This window comes from Microcaecilia unicolor, chromosome 10 (assembly GCF_901765095.1).
Source record: "Microcaecilia unicolor chromosome 10, aMicUni1.1, whole genome shotgun sequence".
Classification (NCBI taxonomy): Eukaryota; Metazoa; Chordata; class Amphibia; order Gymnophiona; family Siphonopidae; genus Microcaecilia; species Microcaecilia unicolor.
Genome location: NC_044040.1, coordinates 53,026,514 through 53,053,487, shown reverse-complemented (window position 1 = coordinate 53,053,487; position 26,974 = coordinate 53,026,514). Strand labels below are relative to the sequence as shown.

Sequence of the window (26,974 nt, the reverse complement as noted above, 5' to 3'; positions counted from 1 at the left end):
GCTGGGGTATACGTTACTCCTAATTATGCATTTTATAACAAATGACAAATAAGCCTCAGAGTTTACTGAAATATGTTTCACTGTTATTTAGCACCATGGTCTGTGACAGACAAGCCCACATCAAAATTACTAGCGCCTTTTGAATTTTAGAAATGGGATAAAAAGCATAGTTAGTGATTGTGAATAAATGTTTAAAGAAAACCAACAGCAAAGGAATAATAAGCCACATTCTGGCAAACTAATGCTTTCATCTTTTACTCTGTATTAAGAGAACCCACATTTGCAATATAAATAGCTAGAGCAGCAGTGTGGTGTACACAGCACTTGTAAGCAACCAAGGGGTTACACAACACAAAAAATAGAGATGCGGTTACTTAAAGCAGCGGTTTCATGCAATTGCCAAGCATTTTTTGCCACTAAATTTGCACAGTTAGAAGAAAAAAATAAATGCTTGAAAAATAATTTTGAGGATCTATTTTAAATATCCCTTTGAGTGCACTTTTCATATTCTTCCAATTTATGGCCATGCAACTGGAGTGAGAATTCAGTAAGGATACAAACAGAGATTAAAGGAAAGCACATATATACGGTGAAGACGAAATAGAAAGCAGCATGGCTATTCCAAATTCTAATGGGACTGAGCAGGAAAATAAAACATATTTACTGACGCTACTCCATTACTGAATGATCTGCACTGGCTCAAAGTTGAGAGTCGGATTTATTTTAAACTCACTTTCTTAGTTTTTAAAAGTATATCTGGGCTAAATTTAGATAGTGTAAGTTAGTTACTGCTTGTTCCAAGTAGGAGATTATATTCAGAAAACAAGCAATGATTGATATTAGATTTCCCATCTCTGAAAGGAGTAAATCATAAATCTATGAGAGAAAAATCAATTGACTTTCAAAGTATAAGGTTTTGGAAACCCTACATGTCGATTTATGGCAAACTGGTTCATACTTTAGAAAATCTTTAAAAACCTTTTTTTATTTGATCAAAATTTTTTTATGATGTCATTCTCTTACTGTATTGTTTCAAGTTGTGCGTAAGCTCCTTCTGAATGCAGAAGTTTATTATTATAATTTGCTTTACAATTTACATTAAAGGTGGAACAGAAGTAAATAAATACAACAGGTCCCAAAAAAACAGAAAGGCAATTGATCCACAAGCTCCAAGATGGAAAAGATAAAAGCAGATCGGTAATAGGTATATATGGACTTTTATTCATGCAAATAAACTTCTTGCATCGCCAGACACTGGCCGTGTTTTGCCCACAAAGGGCTGATCTGCAGGTGATGTTTCTTTGCTGTAAAGCTGTTACAGAGAACTGAATGTTCTTTTCTTTAGTTTAACACAAACAGGAAGGAAGAAGCAGTATATTTTTGAAATCTTGTTAACTGGGCTCTGATTGGCCCAGGAGCTCATTTCCTTTAGAGCATACTGGTTTTGCCTCCAGATTAGCCAGGAAGAAAATAGAGCAGGAGCTCTTTGCTAAGACCCTGTGATCAGTTATACTTGATAATTTGTGAACAGCATATTTCTTGGTCTTCCCAGGTACTTTTTAGGAAGTAAACAAATGTTTAGTTAGTGCTATAATTGATCCATATTTCAGTTACCAGTTATTGTTTGCTGATTGCACATTCTTTGTTCATTGTTCAATATATTTTTAAGACAACAAAATATTGTTTATTGCCTCTGCCTGTCTGGACTGATAAAGAATCCTGGTGGTTTGTGTGTTGGGTCTGTGAGTGCTTTCTGGGAACTGTTGGACCACTGGGAATGTGGCCTCCAGTAACCTAGAAATCACTGGGGATAATTTGAGAGCGGGAGACTCGTCCAGAGGTGGTTGTGACCTGTGCAGGGGATAGACCCTCTAAGTGGCTGCGGGGTAACCCCAGGCAGGTGGCTAGGTGTTTTGTGACAATGTGCAACTACTCATTCCCATTGAACGAGATCTACCCACAGCTCTGAGTAAACTGCCTGCCTAAACGCAACTCATGAATGGGCAAACAACAACAAACTTTGCCTGAACCCAAATAAAACAGAGATTCTTTGGGTACCAAACACAAGTGAACAAATACCCGACTTCAAAATACCTTTTGGGAAGTATGAACTCCAAAATCTTGGGATACTGCTAGACTCATTACTCACTCTGATCCCTCAAATTCAAACAACCTTCAAAAATTGCCTTTATCATCTACGGTAGCTATAAATTCTCTCTCCATATACTGAAGACGAGTCTGATCACAGTGGTCCATGCCATGATAACATCACGACTAGACTACTGCAATGCCCTGTACACTGGTCAAACCATAAAGAGTTTGTATCAGCTCCAACTAACTCAGAATGCTACAGCACAACAGAAGGCTGTAAGTGGCGTGACCACATCATACCTTTCCTGTAAAAGCTACCCTAGCTACCAGTTCCTTACAGGGCTAAATTTAAAACTCTATATGTTTGATTTTCAAGGTCCTAAGACAAAATGGGCCAGAATACTTAAAGAAGTTAGCCCTTTACACACCTTTAAGACTTCTAAGGTCCTCTCAAGGATCATCACTATCTGTACCTTCATCAAAAGAAATTGTACGATGTGATACCCGCCAGCAAACTTTCTCATGAGTAGCCCCCATGCTCTGGAATTTACTCTCAGAGGGGCTATGTATAACTGGAGACTACCTCTACTTCATGAATCAGGTGAAAGCCTGGCTCTTCTCCCAAGCCTTTAATACATAGGGCAACTGACTATACTCTCAATTCTGCACCTGGACTAGCTTGCTACATACTTATCTCTTTCTTAACTATACAACGAACTTGCCTCAAGTTTAACTAACCATCAAATTATCCCAACTGACCCTGTACCACGCACCTTGTTCCCATCATATATCTGCTTTTGGTCCCTCAGATATATGGTAATCCATATTGTAGAAAATCTTTAGCATCATATCTATGTTAATTAAATGCTCTAATGCATGCTTAGGTGTTCATTTGTATTATGCTAACATTGTGTTATATCTCTGGTATTTGAATTCCAGTGCTGTTAAATGTGTATATTTTTGATACTGTTTCACAGTAGTTCTATTATTAGGTTTCAATTTACTGTTTTCAAGTTTACCTAATTTATTATATTTATATTTGGTTATTTTTCTACTGTTATGCTGTTAACAAAATTGTAAGTTTTTTTTTATTAAACTATACCTCCTGTACATGACCTTGGGTGAATTTCTTCATAAAGGAAGTTAATAAATCCCAATCAATCAATAAATACAATTTGCTGGAAATTTACAAAACCAATGTCATATGGGTAATCTACATTGGAAAAGGGACATCCAAATTGAAGTTACAATTTTTGGTGTTATTTACAAAAGACTTGCCAAGCATGGAGCTTTCTGAAAATATGTATAAGGTTGTGGGAAAAACATGAGTATTTAGTGGCACAGATAGAGGGACCAGCCATGTTACAAAAAAAAAAAAAAACAACCAAAACATTAGAAAAAACTTCTCTCAGGGCTATGTTTAAGTGCTGGCATTTATACAAGTAAGTGGAAACCTACTTACTGGATTTTGCAAAGTTGCACATCCAAGGAGAGCCAATTGAAGAGCAAAGATCCTAAACTCAATTCTTTTGATTTTGAATATCAGACACACAAGCACAATTTCTCACTCAATCACTCCTCAAAACCCCGGGCCCAAAAAAGCAGCCAGCTGACAGTTATACGTGGCTCAGATCAGGTGTGGGGACAGGATGCTGGGCTCGATGGACCCTTGGTCTTTTCCCAGTGTGGCATTTATGTACTAAATGCTGGCAGTTTTTTTGGCATGCTTTCATGGCAGTCCATTCCACTTCCAGTTGATGGTTCACCATTCTAAGAGTGAAGTGATCACTCTCAGAGTTGAAATAATTTTGCTGTGCTGTTGAATTGACACCCGAGGCAGGCGCTGTTTAACGCTGAAACATAGCCCGTGTCGGGTCACTAATAAAGCACCTTGTACCTTTTTCTTGAGAGCCTGCTGTGCTTTTTTTCTGGATTGTAAATGCTGAAGGGGAAATCTTTTGAAATATATGTATATTTCTATTGCAAAACAGAAAATACATTTCTAATTTTAAAGTTTGCCCAAACTTTGCCCTCTTCAAAATCTCTGCATACTGGATGCAAACATGGTCCAATAGAGCACCTTTCCTTTAAAAAACAAAACAAAAAAAACCAAACATAAGAGTAGGATGACTTATGTGTATAAATGGCCTCCTTTTTTAAAACCATGTGCAAACCTTATAAATCACCTCTCATATGTTTTGAGAGTACAACAGATTACCACAATTTTCCATGAGGTGGCCCATCCTCCTCTCCCCACTTCCTGTATACAAGCTAATGGACCACAAATTGTACCAGGAGGATTACGTGGCCCAAACTGACTCATCAAAAATCAGCTAACTTAACCTCAGTCTCTTTCTTCTAAGTGCACTCTTAAGAAAAAAAAAAAAAAGAAATCATGCTTTCTTTGCAAGCAGGAAGCACATCTGCAGTTTACCCCAACTAGTGGTTCCTCCTCCTGTTCTTTCCAGCTTGTAAAGCCAGCTCCTCAGTATTTCTATATTTGTTAGCTTTCGCAAGCTAGCTATTCTTGCCAAATTTTAGTAACATATGTATAGTAACATAGTAGATGACGACAGACAAGGACCTGCATAGTCTATCTAGTCTGCCCAACATAACATATGCTATGACTGTGATATAAAATTTGCATTCTTGATTCTGTTCTGTCTGCTATTTTCGTAGAAGTCTGCCCTGCACTAGCTTTTCTTCCCAGCTACTGGAGTTGATGTGTTAGCACCATTAAATTTTGAGGAAAGAAGAGATTAAATACTATTAAAAACTGAAGACTCTTCCTACATATATATATTTAACATTTGAATATAAACTTAACAATACAAATAGTGTCACTGTGAAATGTCCACTTTTATTTTTATATGATAAATAGATAGTAGGAAGGAAAAAGCCTTAGAGCCCAACCATATTATTTAAACTTTGCATGATGGCTTTACAGGCATTTACCTCATTTGCATTAAAAAACCTTCCTATTGCTGTCCAATTTCCTACATTGTGCACAGCAAATGAAACACATGAAAAAGTTATCTGTGATGATGATGGCCAGCCTTTTGCTTCATTGTTGCATCAGGGATTTGTAGAACCACGTTTAAATAGCAGCACTTTCATTCTTCCATGCTTGATATTCCCAAAGATGGATGCAGAATGCCATTAGGTCTGTCCTATGTTATCAGTATAGCAGACTCAACAAAAAATTCTAGACCCTCCTTTTCTCTATCATTGGCTAATTTTACTCTGCCTGCGTCTTTTTAAATTCAGCCACCTCTCTGGTAAGCAGCATTTAGAACGAAGACTTGTCAGTAAAACTATAGTTGTTTTGAGTATCTAACATATTTAGAAAAGAGCTGAGTTTTGAATCTTTTTTGAATGTTCACCTCAGCAGCAACAAAGAATTTCCTTAACCCAGCAGTCACCAGCGCCACCCTTAACTTAATCCTTATATTTCAGGGCTACTATCTGTATAGATAATGGTGATGAATATACAGATAGTGTGGTGACGGCGCTGGTACCCTCCCTTTAGTTTAAGTCTGCTCCTTGACAGAAATTACAAGTGCCAGAAAAGCCTAAATCTATATTTTAATATTTACAGTTATAAGTGCGCAACCTAATCTGAGTCATTAAAGAAGAACCATTTATTCTATAACATCCAAGGATGATATAATGTGAAGCTGGGAAAAAAAACCAAGCAGAAAGCCAAATTTCTATGACAAATGAGGCAGTCGTTTATTCCACTAAAGCTGCATGATTTGTTTTTAACATTAGAAAACCCCACTCTTTTTAAAGATACAGATTAGTAAGCTTCACAAGCATTTGTTTTACTTACATGTGGATATGCATAACTATTTTGTACTTAAAGGGCTCAATATTTAAAGCTATTTATTGGAGAAGCAGGAACTGCTACCCAGATAAACAGTGCTGACCGGAATTAACTGGTAATTTTCAGCAGTATTACCTAGATGCTGCTGCTGAAAATTCTCAATGACAGCCACAGCATTATCTGGATAGTGCCAGGGCAGAGATAAGGCGGAGATAGGAATTACATGATTAGTGGTGATATTCAGCAAAAAGGCTGTCCTAACTTTCTCAAAGTAGTTCTCCAGGTACCAGTCTGACAATCACTGGTACACAGATAGGTGCCGGTGGCCGTTTCATAACCAGAAATTTAGTGCTGAATATCTGTGCATAAAAAAAAAATTGCAACAGCCAGTGTTTAGAAATTACTAATTGTCATGGGCTGAATATTACCACCAAAGTTTATATTCTGTCTCAGTTGTCTCCTACATATCTTCTAATGTATTTACAACTAATTATTAACCATTAATCACTATAACAATGAGTAGACCGGCACTTGTGCAAATACAATAAAAGCACAAATGTTATGATCAGATAGCATCAGAATAAATAAGGGTTGTGTTATCTTAAAACACTATGCCATTTGATGTCATACAGTTAAAGTTGCTTACCTTTGCCAGATAGGCCTCTACTCTGTTGGTTGAGGATAATGCATTTCCTACTGAGCTCAAGAAGCCTCCTCCTCCTCCTCCAAGTCCCAGATTTCTGTTTAATGTTAAATTATTGCCAAGATTTCCAAACTGACTTGCATCCAGAACAGGACTTGCAGTAAGGCTTCTATTTACAATATTGTTTGCAAACGTCTTGCTCCTTTGGTGCTCATTCAGAAGCTTAGAATTGGCTTCTGATAGCCTCTCATTTGCCCTGTAAAAAGTTGAGAAGTGTTCATCTTCCATAACAGCACAGAACATTTACAGTGCCTTGTAAAGGTCTTCACATCATTCTACATTTTTTATATTCTACCGTCTAAAAATATATGTAGGAATTTGTTACACTGATCTATACAACACACACTGCACCTTCAATGTGAAAGCAATTATGGACATATTTTAAAAAAATGACTGCACTAGAACCCTTACATTCTTCTTTTAGTCCTGTTCACCTTCAGGGAGAGGCTAATCAAACACCTTTCCCACTAACTTCTGCTAACCTATAAATACATGAAAGTGCTGTGTATTTCATTTTGATTTTTTTGTGTGCTTTTTGGATGATGTACATTACTTTAAGATTCTCTAGTATGGTACATTTAAAACAGATGAAATACTATTTACATTTCTGATAAAGGAACAAATAAAATATTAATAAATCGGATACAAAAAGGACATTTCAATATTTTAACTTACCTATCCAACTTGTTTGCCAAAGATTTTCTAAGTTTTAATTCTTCTGAGTAAAGATCCCTGTACCGTCCCAGTTCTGTCTGGCTTGACTCTTTCTGAGAGAGACTGTCCTGCTGTGCACTTTTTACTCGACCCAGCTCAGACTCTAAATCTTGAATTCGGTGCTCCAGTTGGTTTCTTAATGTCGCATCATTATTAGCTTTTATTTGTTCTAATGCCTCCTGAGAGGCTGCCTGTGTCTAAAACAAATTATCACAATTTAACAAGCTGAACACCAGAAATCTGAATTTTTTTTTCTTGTACTTACATTATCTTTCACACCAAAGTTTTGATAACATGACAGCAAGAGGCTCATTTTTGAAACAGAAAAACATCCATAAAATGTCAAATGAACATTTTTTTGCAAAAATGTCCAAATTGCTATTTTTGAAACTCAGTTTTAGGACCTTTTTTTTATGTAGTTCATCTAAATCTCAAGGGGACATGTTGGAGGCGTGTTTTGGGTGGAACTAGGGCGGGCTTACTATTTGGACATTTTTCTGCAATACTAGAACATTGCAAAAACGTAAAGGTGAAAAATAGGAAGTTTTTGGCTAGACCCATTTCAATAACAATTAAGTGCCAAAAGAAATGCCCATAACTAACCATATGACCACTGGAGGGATAAAGGCATGACTCCCCCTTAATCCCCAGTGGTCACATACCAGGCTCTATGACAGCTACATATATAATGGTCATTCCTTTTAGAGCAGACAGCAGGTCCCTGGAATACCCTAGTGGTTGGTGTAGTGGACTGTAGAGAAGGGGACCTTCTGGTGGAAAGTGTGAGTACTCCAAAAACCACAAAATACCTACTGAAACCACATATAGGTGACATTTCAGGCATAAGGGCTACTGTAGTGGTGTACAGTTGGGTACAGTAAATTTTTTGCTATTCCTGGAGGACTCACTATACAATATAAGGTGGTTATGATGTTTATTAAAAACTTGTTATACCACCAAATACCAACATAGAAGAATCTAAGAGGTTTATAATAAAACGAGCACATAAAAAAAATAGGAAGGAACATCAGAGTCAAATAGGATAGAGAACTAACACTCACCCAAGGTCATTCATCCAAAGGGGGGGAGAAAATAAAGCTAAAAACCAGGAGTCATACCAGCGATTAAAGACACTAGGAACATTAACAGAAGGCCTGCTGAAAGAAATGGGCTTTCAGAAAAGCTTTAAACCTTTTAAAGGATTGTTCAGAACATATCATTCCTGGAAGACTGTTCAAAAGGGAAGGTGCCAGATAGGAGAAAGCTGAATGACTGGTGACTATATGTGTGATACGTCTAGGGTTGGGTATAAACAATCTGTTGGAATCCAGGGACCTGAGTTGCTGAGCAGGGGTGTAAGGCATGACTAAATTTGAGAGCTACAAAGGATTCCCAGAATAATATACTTTGTGTACAACACAAGAATTTAGAAGCAAAACAGAACTTCATGGGGAGCCAGTGCAGTCTAAGTAGCAAAGGAGAAGCATGGTCAAGCCTGCTGGCGTTGCAGGGGAAGCGAGCAGCACAGCTTTGAAGTGTTTTGAGTCTTTTGATTTGGGATTGAGGTAATCAAGCATAGACCACATCGCAGTAGTTCACAAGGGAAATAAGTAAACCGTGAAGTATGCAATGATTGAAAATCAAGCATAGGACAGATAGTCCGTAATGAACATAGAGTTGAGAAGCCTAACCTGATCACCTCTGAGATGGGCTTAGAAAAGGTGAGTTGAAAGTCAATCCAGACACCTAGATAACAAAAGCAGGAAACTGGAACAATAGGTATATTGAAAAGAACAGAACATGATATGGAGATAGAAGAGGACCAGATATCCAGCAAGTCGTAGTTTTTTCTGGGTTGAGCTTCAGATTATTGCTAAAAAGCCAATCAGCTATTGCTGAGAGAAAATTTTGTGAAGGTTGCAGATCTATGTTTAGTGGTGAAACTGGATAAACTAACAAAATGTTGTCAGCATAAACATAAAATTTGATATTGAAGGACTGTATGAGACTAGCCAAAAGAACAAGTGGAGAAAAAAAAAGAGGAGAACCATCGATACACAGTGTCAGAAATCCCAATCGCAGAAAGCCTTGACAAGAGAAGGGAGTGATTCCCAAGGTTGAAAGCTGCAGAGATCTCAAAAATTACAAGAGAAGCAAGACCTGGGATATATACCTGGGACCTTTTATGTGAAGTTCACAGCAGTGCCTTCTAGGCTGCCCCACTGTTCTACTCAGGTGTATGTGTGGCCCACCTAGTAAGACTACTGGCCCCCAGACATCAAAATGGCTTGTTTTTCTGTGTTTTTGCCGTGGACATTTTTGTTTGAAAATGGCCCTAAAAGAAAGACATACTGAGCGCACAAACGTCTAAAATAGGGCAATTTCTGAACCAAAAAGACATTTTTCTGGTTCAAAAATGACCATGTATTGGAATGGATTTTTGGAAATTTTTTTTGCAAAACGTCCAAAATCGGATTTGGATGTCATATCGAAAATGCCCCTCCCTCTAAATTTTTATCACACTGAAAAACAGAATTCTCCCAACCTCAAATTTTGTGTTAATAGAACTGTGAAACATGTAAAATAAAGGAAATTAACCTGCAAAAACAGATTGACTTCTTCCAATTTTTGTCTTATCTCCTGCCTTGCTCGTTGTTCAATCTCTTTCCTATATTGGTCCATCTGATTATGATCCATCATGTTTGTTTCTACATGGCGCTTGAGATTAGCCACCTCTTCTTCCAGTTGATGTTTGCTCTTTTCATGATTCTTGTGCAAAATGTTCATAGAAGACAACTGTTCTTGCAGGTCACAATTTGAAGATTCTAACTGTGCAGATTTTGATGATTCTGTCTCCAAACGTTGTGAAAGTTCATCCACCTATATAGTTAAAATAAATAAACAGCTATTAATGTTTTAGGTTTTTAAACATATACCAATTCTGCAGATTTCTGTTTACATATATATGTATGGAGATACCTTTCTTAAGGTAAATGTACTTAAAACTGGCAAAGGGTCATGGACTTGATATAATGTGTTTTTGTGTTACAACCAAAGTGAGTTACATATTCTATGCAGGTACTTTCTCTGTTCCTACTGGGCTAACAATCTATTTTTTTTAACCTAGGGCAATAGAGGATTAAGTGTCTTGCCCAGGGCCATGTTCCACACAGCATATATATATATATATATACACACACACACACACACACATATATATCTATATATATATATATATATATATATACACACAAAACAAAATGGAAAAGTTATGGTAAATCAAACTAGTAAAAAATAAATCATGCCTATAACAACTTGTATAAATTTGAATTTATTATAAGATACAAAAATTGTAGACAGTCATCAGTGGAACTGAAAAACCCAATAATCCTTAAGACCATGTGGACTGGAATGCTGGTTGAGACCAAAGGTCCATCAAGCCCTGTACCCTGTTTCCAACAAAGGTTAATCCAGGTCACAGATACCTGGCAGGAACCCATAAAGCATTTGCAAACCTGGTAGTCCAGAAATGAATTTACAATCTAAAACAAATCCTACAAACTATATTGTATACTTCAGTTCTGTTCCACACTGCATACTGATAGAGAATGGAGCTTATTTTCAAAGCTCTTCGTGTTTTGGGCATCTGAAAACTGGCATTTAGATGTTCATATTGCATGAACATCCAAATCCCAATATTACAAAGGCAGGATATGGATGTCTAATACTATAGTACATCCATATGGCAAGGGGATGTGGTCTGAGCATGTTTTGGGTGGGACTAGGGAGGTCCCAAAATATGAATGCCCAAGCTCCAGTTAAAGAAGAGGAAGAGATGCCCAAGTCTACAAAGATGAACATCCATATTTAGACCTGATACTTGTCACGTCCAGGTTACAGAAAGGTACTCTGATTAAGCAGCTCTTCACTGAATGGAGATAATAGGCGTAACATGAGGTATTTTTCTGTCAATTTAAAAAAATGGGAGGGGGGGGGGTGGAGAAACAAAAATTACAAAAAGCTGCAGTGGAATTTGAACCAGCAACCTCGGGATCTCTGCTCTGTCTCTCAGCTAATTGTTTTAGCTTTAAGCTATTCTTCCACATGGATGTGCATTTTCAAAGATGGACATCTATGTGGCAACAGAGGTACGTTCATGTCCTTCATTTTGCACAGGACATATCAGTCTGTAAAACGGATGTTCATGTTGGATGTTTCCAGCACATGGACATCCATCTCATACGTTTTTTGTTTTTTTTTTTTTACATCAGGCTCTATCCTGATCTAAAATACATGTGGGATAGATGTTCATTTGTGATGTTCTGACTTGGATATCTCTATTCTGAGTTGGACATCCTTTTGAAAATGCCATTCAATACTGTTAAACATTCATTGCAAAATGTACTAGACATTTTTAAAATTTGTGCTGACATTCTTTAGAATACCTTCAGGCTTCTATCAATGTTTGTAGAATGACCTATATGAAACTAGGGTTCCAGCGAGAAGGGATGATGCTGAATAGAGGGAAGGGATCCCTAGGTCCCACTGTCAGGGAGAGAAGAGAAGTGATGATGAAAAGCTGGGAGTCCCTGGATTTTGCTGGCAGAAAGAGAGAGGAGAGGTGAGACCAAAAAGCCAGTGAGAGTTTGTGGGTCCCCTCTGGCTGGAAGAGAGAAAGCAAGTGAGAGTCCCCGGGTCCCACCAGCAGGAGGCAGAGCTGTACAGTGAAAGAGGGTGAGTGAGAGGGCTGAGCACAAGGGAAGGGAAAGGGAAAAGCTAAAGCAGAAAAAGAAGGAAGGAGCATAAGGGAAGAGGAGGAGTTAATGAGGAAAGAAAGGAAAAGAGCACAAGGGAAAGGGTAGGGCTACAGAGGAGGAGATAAACAATGGGCAGAGGATAAGGGAAGGGTAGTGTTAGGCAGAAAGAAAGGAGAGGAAGACATGGTGAGGGGTGAAGCATAAGGGATGAGGTAGAGAGGCAGGAGGGGAGAAAAGGAGGGAAAGGGGGAGAGGTGAGTAGAGACAGAGGAGGGAAATTGGGAGCATGCTCAAAGGCTGGGAAGGTAGGAAAAGAGTAAAAGGTAAGAGAGGGGAAGGGAGGCGTGAAAGGGAATACAGGGAAAGTAGAAAGTGCAAAGTTGTATAGCAGGAGAAGGGGGAAGAGTGCATGGAAAAGAGAAGCATATCGGTAAATTTACTTTTATCTAAAAACACATTTCTTCAGTCTGGCCCTTCTGAATACAAAGAACTCTATTTGAATTTTACCCACACCCTTTTCTTAGTCTCATTTCCCATCTAGTCCTGCCTAATTATGCTCTCACCCATCCACCCTTAATTGTTTGTCCTTGAGATAGTCGAAATCCCTGCTTACTTACTGCACATGTATTAATTTGCTTCTTGAACTTATTGTAATTTGTGTTATATTCTGTACATTATTATGTTTTATTCACTTTATTGTTTGTAAGCCACATTGAACTTGAGTCTATTTTGGGCTAATGTGGGGTATAAATGCCATGAATAAATAAAAATAAATGATATGCCCACAGCTGCATACACCATACCCGTGCTACCAATACATATACACATCCATCATGGGAAAGAGTACAAGGGAGAGGGAGGGCATGACAGGGAAAGGTGGGAGGGAGAGAGAGAGAGAGTGAGTGCAGGAGGACAGAACAAGGAATCTACAGTGGTGGAAATAAGTATTTGATCCCTTGCTGATTTTGTAAGTTTGCCCACTGACAAAGACATGAGCAGCCCATAATTGAAGGGTAGGTTATTGGTAACAGTGAGAGATATCACATCACAAATTAAATCCGGAAAATCACATTGTGGAAAGTATATGAATTTATTTGCATTCTGCAGAGGGAAATAAGTATTTAATCCCTCTGGCAAACAAGACCTAATACTTGGTGGCAAAACCCTTGTTGGCAAGCACAGCGGTCAGACGTCTTCTGTAGTTGATGATGAGGTGTGCACACATGTCATGAGGAATTTTGGTCTACTCCTCTTTGCAGATCATCTCTAAATCATTAAGAGTTCTGGGCTGTCGCTTGGCAACTCGCAGCTTCAGCTCCCTCCATAAGTTTTCAATGGGATTAAGGTCTGGTGACTGGCTAGGCCACTCCATGACCCTAATGTGCTTCTTCCTGAGCCACTCCTTTGTTGCCTTGGCTGTATGTTTTGGGTCATTGTCGTGCTGGAAGACCCAGCCACGACCCATTTTTAAGGCCCTGGCGGAGGGAAGGAGGTTGTCACTCAGAATTGTACGGTACATGGCCCCATCCATTCTCCCATTGATGCGGTGAAGTAGTCCTGTGCCCTTAGCAGAGAAACACCCCCAAAACATAACATTTCCACCTCCATGCTTGACAGTGGGGACGGTGTTCTTTGGGTCATAGGCAGCATTTCTCTTCCTCCAAACACGGCGAGTTGAGTTCATGCCAAAGAGCTCAATTTTTGTCTCATCTGACCACAGCACCTTCTCCCAATCACTCTCGGCATCATCCAGGTGTTCACTGGCAAACTTCAGACGGGCCGTCACATGTGCCTTCCGGAGCAGGGGGACCTTGCGGGCACTGCAGGATTGCAATCCGTTATGTCGTAATGTGTTACCAATGGTTTTCGTGGTGACAGTGGTCCCAGCTGCCTTGAGATCATTGACAAGTTCCCCCCTTGTAGTTGTAGGCTGATTTCTAACCTTCCTCATGATCAAGGATACCCCACGAGGTGAGATTTTGCGTGGAGCCCCAGATCTTTGTCGATTGACAGTCATTTTGTACTTCTTCCATTTTCTTACTATGGCACCAACAGTTGTCTCCTTCTCGCCCAGCGTCTTACTGATGGTTTTGTAGCCCATTCCAGCCTTGTGCAGGTGTATGATCTTGTCCCTGACATCCTTAGACAGCTCCTTGCTCTTGGCCATTTTGTAGAGGTTAGAGTCTGACTGATTCACTGAGTCTGTGGACAGGTGTCTTTCATACAGGTGACCATTGCCGACAGCTGTCTGTCATGCAGGTAACGAGTTGATTTGGAGCATCTACCTGGTCTGTAGGGGCCAGATCTCTTACTGGTTGGTGGGGGATCAAATACTTATTTCCCTCTGCAGAATGCAAATAAATTCATATACTTTCCACAATGTGATTTTCCGGATTTAATTTGTGATGTGCTATCTCTCACTGTTACCAATAACCTACCCTTCAATTATGGGCTGCTCATGTCTTTGTCAGTGGGCAAACTTACAAAATCAGCAAGGGATCAAATACTTATTTCCACCACTGTACATCCCCTCAACACAAACACACACACAAGCCATGTCTACAATTCCACCCCCCCACCCCCCCGGCCAACATACCCAGTATCTGGATAAATTGTTCATTTAGTTTAGGCTTGTCAATTAGCAGGCTTAAACCAAATGGATAATGCTGGCATGGTAATCATACTACTCATATATTCAGCAAAGCCACCTATAGTGACGCTGCATATATTAAGTTAAATGATGACAGTGGGGATTGCTTTAAAGTTAATAAATAGAAAGAAAATATAAATGAAATATAAAAAAAATAAATGAAATTCATTTTCTAAATTTCTTTTATTACCTTTAAAGTGAACTAACACAGAAATGACACTAATTCACATACCTTGAGTCACCACACTGGCTCAATATTGGCCCCACGTGACTAAGCTTTTGAGAACTACACTCCCTCTTATCAGGACAATGTAAAATGAATTAAGGATCATTATATATGTTAAAATCAATTTGGTTATTTCAGAACAATCAGATTTAAAGAAGAGTCATGGCTGGAAAGACCCCCAGGCAGGTAACTTCTTCTTCAACCCAATTTACTCTATAATACTGTTTTGCACTGATTGAAGCATTGAAAGCTAGTCATAGGGAAGGCACTATTGAAACCCCAGCACTTTCCTTTGAAAATATAGCTCCCATGGACAATTCAGGTATGTTTGTAGCTGAGTACTTTACACCTGCATGGAAGTAGGTGCCATGCGCCTGTGTAATGGTATGCATTGAGATTTGAAGATTATTTATTTATTTACCACCACCTTTCTGGTGTTATAATCAAAGCAGTTTATGTATTGTATTCAGGCAAATTCTCTGTCCTTAGTGGGCTCACAATCTAAGATTTGTACTTGGCCAGGGTCTCAAGGAACTGCAATGGGAAATGAACTCTATTCCTCAGGTTTGCAGCCCACTATACACAATATTAGGCTACTCCTCCACTCTCTCAACATATTTTAACTCTCCTTTTTTTCCATGCAGTTAAAAGTAAAAATCTGCATACTTTTACCACATATAGCAGCAGGGCAATAATCAAATTACATCCTTAAAGACCTACTCTTTCAGTTAGCATTTGACAACTAGTATTTTATCATTTGGCTCCTGTGACAGGTGAGATGGTCTCTGAACAATGATCAGATGTAAATGGATGTAAGTTAAGAAGAACACATAACTATAAGGTATGATGAATGTTGTACGGCTGGCTCTATTTTGCTTGAATGTTCTTTGGTTTGATTGCTCTTTCCTATCAATTTATAGTGTTCCTTTCTTTCTTCTATTTGTGTATTGTAAACCGTTTCAAATTGCTTCAATTAGAAATAGTATATTAAACTAATCAACAATAATAATTTACCTCATGTAAAAGCTTTTGCTGATTGCCCCCAAACTACTGACTCAGTCTAGCAAAAATATATCACTGACACTTTCTTTGTTGATATTTATTTCTACATATATAAGTAGAATAAGATGACAACACTGTTGTTTTCAGAATCATCATTCTAGAAACACAAGCAAAACATCAGCATCAAGTATCTTAAATTGAAATTAAAAACATTGCTTTTCTTTTTAATAATCTGTTTATTAGGTTTTCAAAAATATACAATATTATATTGATGAACAGAGTGTAATTGAATAACATACCTTTGTTTTTAACCTGCTAATTTGACTTTCAGTTTCAAAATGTTTGTTTTTCAGATCACTTTGGAAAGTGTTCCGCTGGGATACAAACTCTCCACTCTCATACTCTTTCATCTTCTTTTTTGCATTTTTTAAGAGTTTTTTCAAACTGTGATACATATACAAAATAAAAATACATCATGTGTTTAAACAGAGCACTATTTGCCATGATCATTGCACTGCAAAACATCATATGATACGGCCTCTAGGAAAATAATCACAAAGAAACTGGCTTATATTATAAAATATATTGCATGATTTTTATTAGGTGTGTATTACTGCACTGATTTTGAAGTTAATTCCTATCAGATTGGTTTAATCATTTGTATGAACACCAAGAAAAATCAAACAATACCCGTTAGTTTCTTTCTGCAGTTCACCATTTCTTTTTATTTCTTGGTCCAGTCGGGCCTCCAATGATCGCTTTAGTTCAGCTAGCTTCTTCACTTTTTTTCTTTCACCTTCAAACTTTAAAAAGGGATCAGTTAATCGATCCATAACTTATTCTCCCATGGTAGAATTTTAAACAACAAACTTGTAGGGGAAAATCACTTTTCCAATGTCTTTGCTTCATGAAAGATCAAAACAGGACTGTCATCCACTGTTTTAAGGATCACATTACCTGATCTACCAACTCTGTCTTCTCTCTATCCAGCTGAGTAAGGCGGATTCCCAACCTGGATCTTGACTTTAACTCTTCTTCCCACAAATTATGTGAATCTTGTGCACTCTGTGACAGCACAGTTTGTTTATGTACCTAATGGATGGCATATCAAAAACATAACAAAAGAAGCTCTAAGTAAGACTGCAAGGGGAGACCTTTTAAATGTTTCTATGATATCACAAGTAGGTTTCCTCATCTTCAATGAATCAGGCATACAGGTACTCCTATCATTATGAAAGAAATGGAAACCAGGACACTGAAGAAGCCTGATCCCTTGACACATCCATGGGCTTGTACTTTCCCCCTTCAATCCTCACAACTGAGAATTGCCTTTAATTTAGACTGAATATAATTTACATTCTATTTTTTTCCAGAGCTCTGCCCCCAAAGCAGGCTACAATCATGAATAAAAACACATTTACATACTATTTTTATTTTAGGGTTTCAAAAGCATAGCTCTAAAATTACAATTAATGTGAGAAACCATCTGATCAGCCAGTTGCATGGCCAACACAGGAGGCCATTTTCAAGGGATTCTCTGCCACTAAATGTTTGTTTACTCATGGAGAAAACCTCTGAACATTGCCTCAGGACCTTTGCAAGTATAAGTACAGGCACTATGGACAGCATTCATACTTCTCCCTATAGAGAAGAGAGGAAGGGGGAGGGGTAGGCCAGAGAAAGTAAACACCGATTTCATTTTCAAAACCCTTGTGCCTGCTTTATTCCAGCTTACCCTACATGCCTTGTAACAACTGCAAGTATCTGCTTTCCTTTGAAAATCACCTTATCCAAAGTACTGTAACATGAACCTTCAAGCATTACTAGTTCACTACAAATTACCCTTCCAACACCAAGGGTTCAGGTATAACCTAGAAAGAATGTTAGATATGTTGCTAGTATTTAATACATTTATACACTGAACTGTCTACAATTCTAAGCAGTTTACGATGAACACTCATAAAACAATGCAATATTATTATAGAGCAATCATCTCATGAACAGGCACTTCACACCACAATTATTACATTATCACCAATACAATCCAATAACATAAAACAATCAGCTGCTTGTTAAAAAAGTAGTCTCAGACCTATCCATTCCTGGAATATACTAGTAGTTCATTCCCTGCTGAGGCATCTTATTCAATCAATAGTCACTCAGGCCCCGATGCTCAAAACTCCAGTGCTGTACAAAACAGCGCCGCAAAAAGAACTTTCCAATGCTCAACGCTAATGGCATGTCTTTAGCTCCTAGCCATACTCAATTGCCTTCCCCCTTGTCCTGTCCTTCCTTCTCACCCATTACTTCCCTCACCCGTAACTGTCTTGTCTGTCTGTATTATTTAGATTGTAAGCTCTTTTGAGCAGGGACTGTCTCTTCGTGTCAGGTGTTCAGCGCTGCGTGCGTCTGGTAGCGCTTTACAAATGCTAATAATAATAATAACATGCCCAGCATATGTGCACAAGAGGGAGCCCTGCATGGCTAAGGGGAGGAGGCACTAACTGCAGTTTCCCATCTAGTGCAGGTAAGGTTGCTCCAACGTTTGATTTGTAAAACTCAAATTCAGCAGAGAGCTTTATCTCTCCAGGCTGGTTGAGTAACTAAGCCACTATTCCTAGGATCTTTTTAAGCCTGTCCTCTTGCTGCCTCTCTCTCTGGCAGGGAGGGAGGGAATGATGCTGTGCTACAGAGACACGAGAAACTCACAGAAAGAAGGTCAGCCAGTAGTTTAGATTTTAAAAAGAAATTGTTTTTACAACATACCTTAATGGCTGATGATGTCATTCCTGCTGTCGTGCCCAGATTTAAATAATTTATATTGAGGAAGAGCTTGGTGAACAGGAAGAGGGAGGGCTGTGCTATGTAGGAGCCTACCTGTGCAGACACCTAATGCCAGCTCAGAGCTGGCGTAGGTTTTGCAGCGGTAAGGGCACCCTTTTTACCTGCACTGTTCACTGTGCATTGGAGGGAATAGGAAATTTCCTCACTGCATCTTCTGACTACACTTGAATGTTCATTGTGCTGTCCTTCAGTGCGTGTTTCCCTCTGAGCATAGTGTGCTTGTAAATGCAGGTGCCAGTCCAGCGCTAAATACCCAGTGTACCTGAATGTATCTCACCTTGAGCTACTACTGGAAAAGGTGTGAGCAAAATCCAAAGAAATAATATAAAAAAATTAATTTTATTCATTTGTTACATTTATACCCCACATTTTCCCACCTATTTGGCAGGCTCAATGTGGATTACAAAGTATTGTAAAGGCGTTTGCCATTACGGTTGATAACAAATACATGAGGTTGAAGTGTATCAGGCGTCATAGGGTCGAGGGGGAAGAGGATAGTAAATTGTCCAGTACGATCATTGATTACGTTGTGATGATGGGTGTGGGGATTTATGTTGGATCGGTGGGTTTTTTGAAGAGGTGGGTTTTCAATGATTTCCTGAAGTTTAGGTGGTCATGTATTGTTTTCACTGCATACGGGAGTCCATTCCATAGTTGTGAGCTTATGTAGGAGAAGCTAGATGCGTGAGTTGTTTTGTATTTTAGCCCTTTACAGTTTGGGTAATGTAGGTTTAGGTATGATCGTGCTGATCAGAGTCTGTTTCTAGTTGGTAGATCAATGAGGTCCGTCATGTATCCTGGGACTATGCCGTAAATGATTTTGTGGACTAAAGTGCAGATTTTGAAGATGATCCGTTCTTTGATTGGGAGCCAGTGCAGCTTTTCTCGAAGAGGTTTAGCGCTTTTGAATTGTGTTTTACCATATATCAGTCTGGCTGCTGTGTTTTGGGCGGTCTGGAGTTTTTTTTGTGAGTTGTTCTTTGCATTTCCTTCTGAGCCTCTGATAAATCAACACCATATTAATACAATAAAATGTTGGCCACTCTGTAACCCTGGCCATTCACTCTCTACCATGGACAATACTTCCCTTCCTAATTAAATTCATTCCTCCCTTAAAATACAAAATCCATCCAAAACCTACAATTTCTACTGGCCACCCAGAAAATCACATAAAAACACCTAGGTGAATGTCTGCTGAAATAAATGCACTTAAGATGTTTCCTGCATTTCAGATAGCATTATAGTTAGGTTAGATTCTATGATAAATACCACAACAGCACATCAACAAAGCACATAGGGTTAAACATGAGCAAAATAAACCCATAAGGGGCATTAATTTTATACAATTTAGAAAGAGAAAATTTTATAGTTATCTTCTTTCATTTAATTAATATAATTTTGAAAGCTCTTTTCCACTGTAATCATAGCAATCACGCACAAATAAAAGCAATTTAAAATAGCAAGTTTTGAGTAGCACATTTCTCAATCTCCTTGATTCATCGCTAATGATCAACAGCCATAAACAATGTTTTTTATGCTACCTGTTGATTCAGTTGGTCTTCTAAACCAATCTTTGCTGCTTGCAAGCTTGTTATCAGATCTTCAAAGCGATTGCAAACCTACAATTATAAAAAAATAAATATATAGAGAAGCATTTAGTAGTCACTAGGAGATAATTCTATAAAGAAGGTGCTAACATTTACAATGCAATGTGTGTGAATGACTAGAATACCTTCATATACATGTGTATGCATGCACACACACACACACACACACATAAATGGCAAAAATCCAGCTATGAGTTTTTCTGTAAATATGCAAACATCTTCGACAGCATGTATGGTGCTACGGGGAACATAACAGCTCAACACACAGTGCTTCACTACCTAACTCAGGAATGACAGGAGATGAGCACCTAATGTAGCACACCAGATAAAGAAAGGATCTTCCAACAGTGCAAACAATAATATACAATAGTGGGAGCTGAACCCACAAAGTCAGGTGCCCAAACAGTTGCTCTAACCAATAAAGCACAACTCACTAGTCATACCAAACCAGTCAGACAGCCCTCTGGACCCCCCACCCCCACCCCCAACATGAGCAAGGCTAGAAGCATGTGCTGAACCGCCAGGTAGCATCAGTGCAGCTAGTGGCCACAAACCTGAAAGTCATGAGCAAATAGCAGAACATATGGGCGAAAGGTAACTCAGTCCCAGATATTATCAGGGCTGGCACACAGCTAGGTCCCTAGAATACCAGAGAGAACATAGTAAAGCAGAAAAAAAAGATAAAACAGACTGTAAAAACAGACCCTCAATAAATAAGAGTGTAAATTCCAGGAGAATACAAAAGAGAAACAAACCTTAACCATATAGAGGAACAAATAGATCATGCCCTGATGGGTGGTGAAGAGGTATGAATTGGATTGTAAGGAATCAGAAAAGGAACGGTGGCTAGCCAGAGTAGAAGACTGATATGCCAGCACAAGAGTCTTGAAATGAATATAGTAAGCTTTTGGAAGTCAGTGTTCCTTGACAAAGAGTGAGGTGAAATTTTTTGGCACATAAAGAAATTTGATGGAAGTATTTTGGACAAGTTGAAGTCATCTTAATTGAACCTAGGTCAATCCTTGATACAGGGAATTGCAGTAGTCTAAATGTAAAAATTAAGGAATTAGAAGGTGGAATGCAGTCTGGTTCAGAAGATAAACAGTATGCAATTGTCTAAGAGTGTAAAAAAAAAAAGATTTATTTACTAGACTAGAAATTTGCGTGTTAAAGATTACATGAGCATCCAAAATCACTCTCAGTAGACCCCAGGAACATTTTGGGAAGGTCTTCCAAGTTCCTCCCTGGAAAGTGTGGGGCCCCATTTATCCCTGGTTTTATTCCATCTGTACCTTGCATAGCCTGCCCATGTGATTGATCAGTTTGGCACTAAATGTTTCATGTTTGCAAATGACACACAATTGTTAGTGTACGTCCCTAAGAACCAAGATAAAAGCATTACAAATCTGAATAATGACATTTCCTGTTGGCTTTTTAAACATAAACTTAGAGAATTCAAGCCTTGAGGCATTAACTTTGAGTCAGATTCATGTGGTAAAGCTCAGCATTCAGTTTCCTAATGCAAGGGTAACACAAAAATGTTTCTCTCCTATGCAGTAAGAAATAGCATGTAAATAGGCCCAATGCAACAAATGTGTGCTAACATGAGAAGAGCACTCCGGATGAATCTGCACACTGAACGCATGTGCACAGGGTTTGTGCTTAGCTACTGGGTAGTTCTACTTTCATTATAATTTTATTTATTTATTTGTTACATTTGTATCCCACATTTTCCCACCTATTTGCAGGCTCAATGTGGCAAACCCTATAGATTAAAATTATCAATAGGGTTTGCTGAGTAGTGTATGGAGTAATTATTGCTTTCGTTATTGCCTATTAAAAAAATTAAAAGCCAGGATTATTTGTGACTGCTTTCTCTGTGAGCAATTTTTCTGGGACAAATTATGAGGGCCATTTTACTAAAGTGATTTAAGCACTTACTCCCAAATTCTATAAATAATGCCCAAAGTTAGGCATGCAATTGGGCATGTAGTCACAGAATAGGGCCAGTTCCATGTGCAACAATTAATTGGCACTAAACTGGCAAATAATTGATAAATACCAATTAGTGCTTTAACAAGTACTAATTGGGCTAATTTGCAATTGAGCACAGAACAGACTTACACCTCTATTCTATAAACAGTGCACGTAGCTTCTCTCACATGTAAATGCAAAGGGGGCATTAACACAGGAGAGGAATGCATGTGTCAGGGGCATTCCAATTATTCTTTTGTGCACTTTATAGAACAGTTGCATTTATGCCAGCCATAGACATGATATAAATGGTCGCATCTAAACTTTGGCGCATAACTGTAGACTTATGCTAGTAGTCTATAATAGATTTGGCATGCAAATTTTGTGTTATACAATATTAGCTTAAGGCCCAGTTTTTAGGAGCCTTTTAGCAACCTATACAGAATTTGGCCCTTAACACACAATTTAGCATTATTAACAGCTATCACACAAGCACGCCAACTGTTACCGGAAACTAGGTAGGGAATGGACAGAGAATGGGCATGGATAGCATACTGAAGTTTGTGCCAGGTACATACCTCAGACTGTCAGTTGTGCAGTTAATGTGGTTACATATAGCGCCTCCTCAATATGAGGTGCTAAATGCAGCCTTGCTACAGGGTTCCATATGCGCTAATGCACATGTTTGCGTGTTAATTACACAGAACACTCTGAACATACCTCCAACAATAAGCATGTAACCTTAACAGCAAAAATCAGCATGCATTAGGTAAGGGGTGTTAAATGCAAAAATTTAACAAACTTTGGTACAAGACCCCTTACATGCGTTATTGCCGTGTCTGCCTAAATATTCTGCTAAAGGACTTTTTAAATCTTCTTCTTGTAAAACTACAATATATTCCTTTCCACTTTTAAGAATTTTAAACTAACACATTCCACCTGGTACTATACAAGGTAGGTCATAAATTTAGAGGGGTAAGTTACTAAGCTGTGGTAAATTATATTATTTTACCAAGCTTAGTTTACCGTAGGAGTCATTAACCAGCAGGAGTCACTAAGGGAATAATGCAACTTGTGATAAACTTCACAAAAACTATTATTTTGCTTCCAGAGAGCATCAGACCACTAATGCATAGTCAGATGTTCCCCAGGGAGCCTTTCTTAGAGGCTGGTGTGGCCAAAAAGAAGGTCCCCGACCCACAATCTCCCCAAAGGCAAATAAGGTATTAACTGTTCAAACTCCACTCCCAAACTCCCTTCTAACAAAGACCTCCAGGCCTACCTCAAGCAATCACTAGTGCTCAAGGGATATGGGGCAGGAGTGATCCCCCGTCATTCCTACTCCTGCCAGCATCAGGTTCAAAATGGCACCTGCAACCCCTAGCAGTAGTATAGGAGGTGAGGGCAGTAACTTGAATGGTTAATATCTAATGTGTTTTCAGGAGGGGAGGGGGTTTGGGTGGGAGATGAGGTATGTTTGGAGGGGAGTCTTTGCTTGGGGGGGGTGGGGGGAGGGGACCTGAGGACCCTGGACTGGGCTTCTATTTTACCATGCTGGCCTCAAGAGAGGCTCCCTGGAAACACTGGGCCATGTCTTGGTGACCAAATCCTCCTGGACAGGAAAACATGGAAGTTCAAGGCTGGTGTTATTTTACTTGGAATAATACAGCTTGCAAAGTTCAACACGTTTTTGATTTACACAATATTGAGATGTTTGCATTAGAGACCTGCACGGGAACAGGGTTCGCAGGAATCCCACAGAACCTGCGGGGTTCCCATGGGGTTTTGGAAGCAGTTCTGTGGGGTTCCCCTGGGGATGGAAACAATTCCTGCAAGGTTCCTGTGGAAGTGTAAGCTGCACTTGCGCCAATCTCTCACCTACCAAGTGAGAGATTGGCGCAAATGATGGATGGAATTCAAAAAGGCGTGGGATGAACACAGAGGATCTCTAATTTGAAAATTGGAGTTATAAAAAAAAACTAAACTTAAATGGCTGCATGTGTGTGGATGTGTTGAGTGACGCTTAGATGGAGACTCCAGCTGTGATGAACTAGGGCTGACCACCAGGCAGACTTGAATGGTCTGTCTCTTATATATGGCAATCTGGTTTATGATGGGCTGGAAAGGGCTTAGACCAGTGGTTCTCAAATCTGGTCCTGCAGGCACTCCAGTCAGTTAGGTTTTCGAGATATCCGCAATGACTATTCATGAGAGACATTTGCAAGCAGTAGTGGAAATGCAAAATCTCTCTCCTGAATATTCAATGTGGATATCCTGAAAACCAGACTGGCTAAAGTGTCTCCAGGACCAGGTTTGGGAACCAGTAGCTTAGACAGCAACTTCAGTGGCTGGAACACGAAAATAGTGCTGGACAGACTTTTACAGTCTGTGTCCCGCAAATGAGAAGACGAATAGCCTGGAGTGGGCTTCGACGGCAACTCTAGTAGTTGGAACATAAGGATAGGGCCAGATGGACATCTATGGTCTATGTCCCAGAAACGCCAAAGAAAAAACATAATTAAGTATATAATATCATGTTCTTTCTTGATTAACTCATGAATTGATAATGAGTGTGACTATTGGGCTGACTGGATGGACTGTTCAGGTCTTTATCTGCCGTCACTTACTATATTACTATTAATCCTCTCTGCTCCCGGGCTGATGCAAAACCTCAGCTCTGACACAGGTACAAGCATCAGATGTCACCTGACCTATTGGCGTGTGTATGTGGCAACCTCTTAGCACACAGTGCCAGTGAATCAGAGACAAGTCTTACATGTGCGCACCAGAGTGTTCCAAGTTGTAACTTCTGTTCCTTCCTTGCCTGCAGTGCTGTGGCTCAAACCCAGAGAGAGACCAAGATAGATGACTGGAATTGTTTTTTTTTAAATGTACCATTAAATTCTTGCGAGACTGGTTGGGGACAGGTTAAATTCTTGCGGGGATGGGCAAGATTCCAGTGGGGATGAGTGGGGACGGGTAAAATTTCTGTCCCCATGTAATTCTCTAGTTTGCATTCATTTTCATGCATTGCATCTCATTATTTTTAGCATATGGTGTCTAAATTATTTTACCATAATGCTCAATTTTAGGGTACATTAAGAAGCAAATATGATACATTATTCCCATAACGCAATTTAGTAACTACTCTTTTAGTCTAAGTATCTCTCTTGTATTTCACCTTTTCTATTCTGAAATTCTTTGTTAATTCCCTGTAGCCATAAATGTAGATGTTATAATAACAGAATGGATCCAGACCTCGAGAGACTGACCAGCTTTAAACATACTTATCACATCGCTTGTATTATTGTCAACATTGTTACCCCAATAAGCAAAGCAAACAATATTTGTAGTTTTGCTTTCAGTATGGCCATGGGAGAAAAAAAGTACCTGTACTGATTTGTGCCTGTTTTTCACTTCTGTTAAGACACAGTGATCCTCACTTGTAATGTTGTAGCCAATGCTTTGAGAATCAAACAATAAGGGCTACATTTACTAAAGTGTGCTATTATGTTAATGTGTGCCATTGCTATAAAGCACTATTACTAAATATGTCTCACTGAATAAACTGAAATAACACATGCTAAAGTGCCTTTTAAATCTAGCCCTAAATTTGAAATTATATACACAACCTTGCACTTCACTTACCAAAGTAGACTCCTGTCGCTCTTTCTGGAGTATTTCAATTTTGCTAGTTTGTTGTTGAACTGTAGCCTCTAATCTTGCATTTTCAATCTCAAGTCTAGAAAATGAACAACATGCACTCAGATTTTATAAAAATTTGCAACTGTTAAAGTTAGCAGCAGTGGTCTGTACTAACTGGAACACTTGGTGAACGCCTGGTTCAAGGTCCTGCTCCACACAATGTTCAATTTGAATGCTAAGTGCAACTGAGAAGTGGGGACAAATAAGGATCAAACAGAGATAGTCGCTGTTAGAACAGCTTTCAAATCTAATATAATAAAACGCACCCTCAACGTTCTGAGGACAACGTTCTGTGAAGCCGTGAAGCCCTGAAGCCTTGAAGCCATCTGACGTCACTCCCAGGCTGAAGGGTTCGTGGATTCGTGGTGTGAAGCCTTCAAGCCAGCCAGCCGTCTCTGCCCCGCCCTCGCCTCAAACCAAACAAATCCGGAAGCGAAACGTCAGGGAAGGAGGCGGCGCTCCCGACGTCTAGCCTTCCCTTCGCTGTGTTCCGCCTTCAAAAGAAGGCGGAACACAGCGAAGGGAAAGCTAGACGTCGGGAGCGCCGCCTCCTTCCCTGACGCTTCGCTGCACGAACCGCCACGGAGGTAAAGTTAAAACGAAGAAGAAGAAAAAAAAAGGGATGCATGGATGCGAAAGGGGGGGGGGGCATGGATGCGAAGGGGGGGGGATGCATGGATGCATGGATGCGAAGGGGGGGCATGGATGCGAAGGGGGGGGGGAGAAGAGGGCGGGCCAGGCTGGGACATGGGAGAGAGAGGAGCATGGATGCGAGGGGGGGGGGGGGTCATGGAAGGGAGAGAGGGGACTTGCTGGAAAAGGATGAATGGAGGCGGCAGGGGACAGAGGAGCATGGATGGGCATGGATTGGGAGG

At 39.4% G+C, this 26,974-nt stretch overlaps 1 protein-coding gene across 1 annotated transcript in view; it reads right to left on the bottom strand.

The window, feature by feature from the left end:
• Nucleotides 1-26,974, bottom strand: part of ANKRD26 (ankyrin repeat domain 26) — a 315,986-nt gene that overhangs the window by 12,975 nt on the left and 276,037 nt on the right. Inside the window, exons 30-37 of the mRNA XM_030216173.1 lie at nucleotides 26,043-26,136; nucleotides 20,355-20,432; nucleotides 16,927-17,061; nucleotides 16,660-16,772; nucleotides 16,269-16,413; nucleotides 9,933-10,214; nucleotides 7,296-7,531; nucleotides 6,564-6,816 (exon numbers count right to left, since the gene is read on the bottom strand). Coding sequence (XP_030072033.1) covers nucleotides 6,564-6,816; nucleotides 7,296-7,531; nucleotides 9,933-10,214; nucleotides 16,269-16,413; nucleotides 16,660-16,772; nucleotides 16,927-17,061; nucleotides 20,355-20,432; nucleotides 26,043-26,136 — 1,336 coding nt within the window. The remainder of the gene's footprint in view (nucleotides 1-6,563; nucleotides 6,817-7,295; nucleotides 7,532-9,932; nucleotides 10,215-16,268; nucleotides 16,414-16,659; nucleotides 16,773-16,926; nucleotides 17,062-20,354; nucleotides 20,433-26,042; nucleotides 26,137-26,974) is intronic.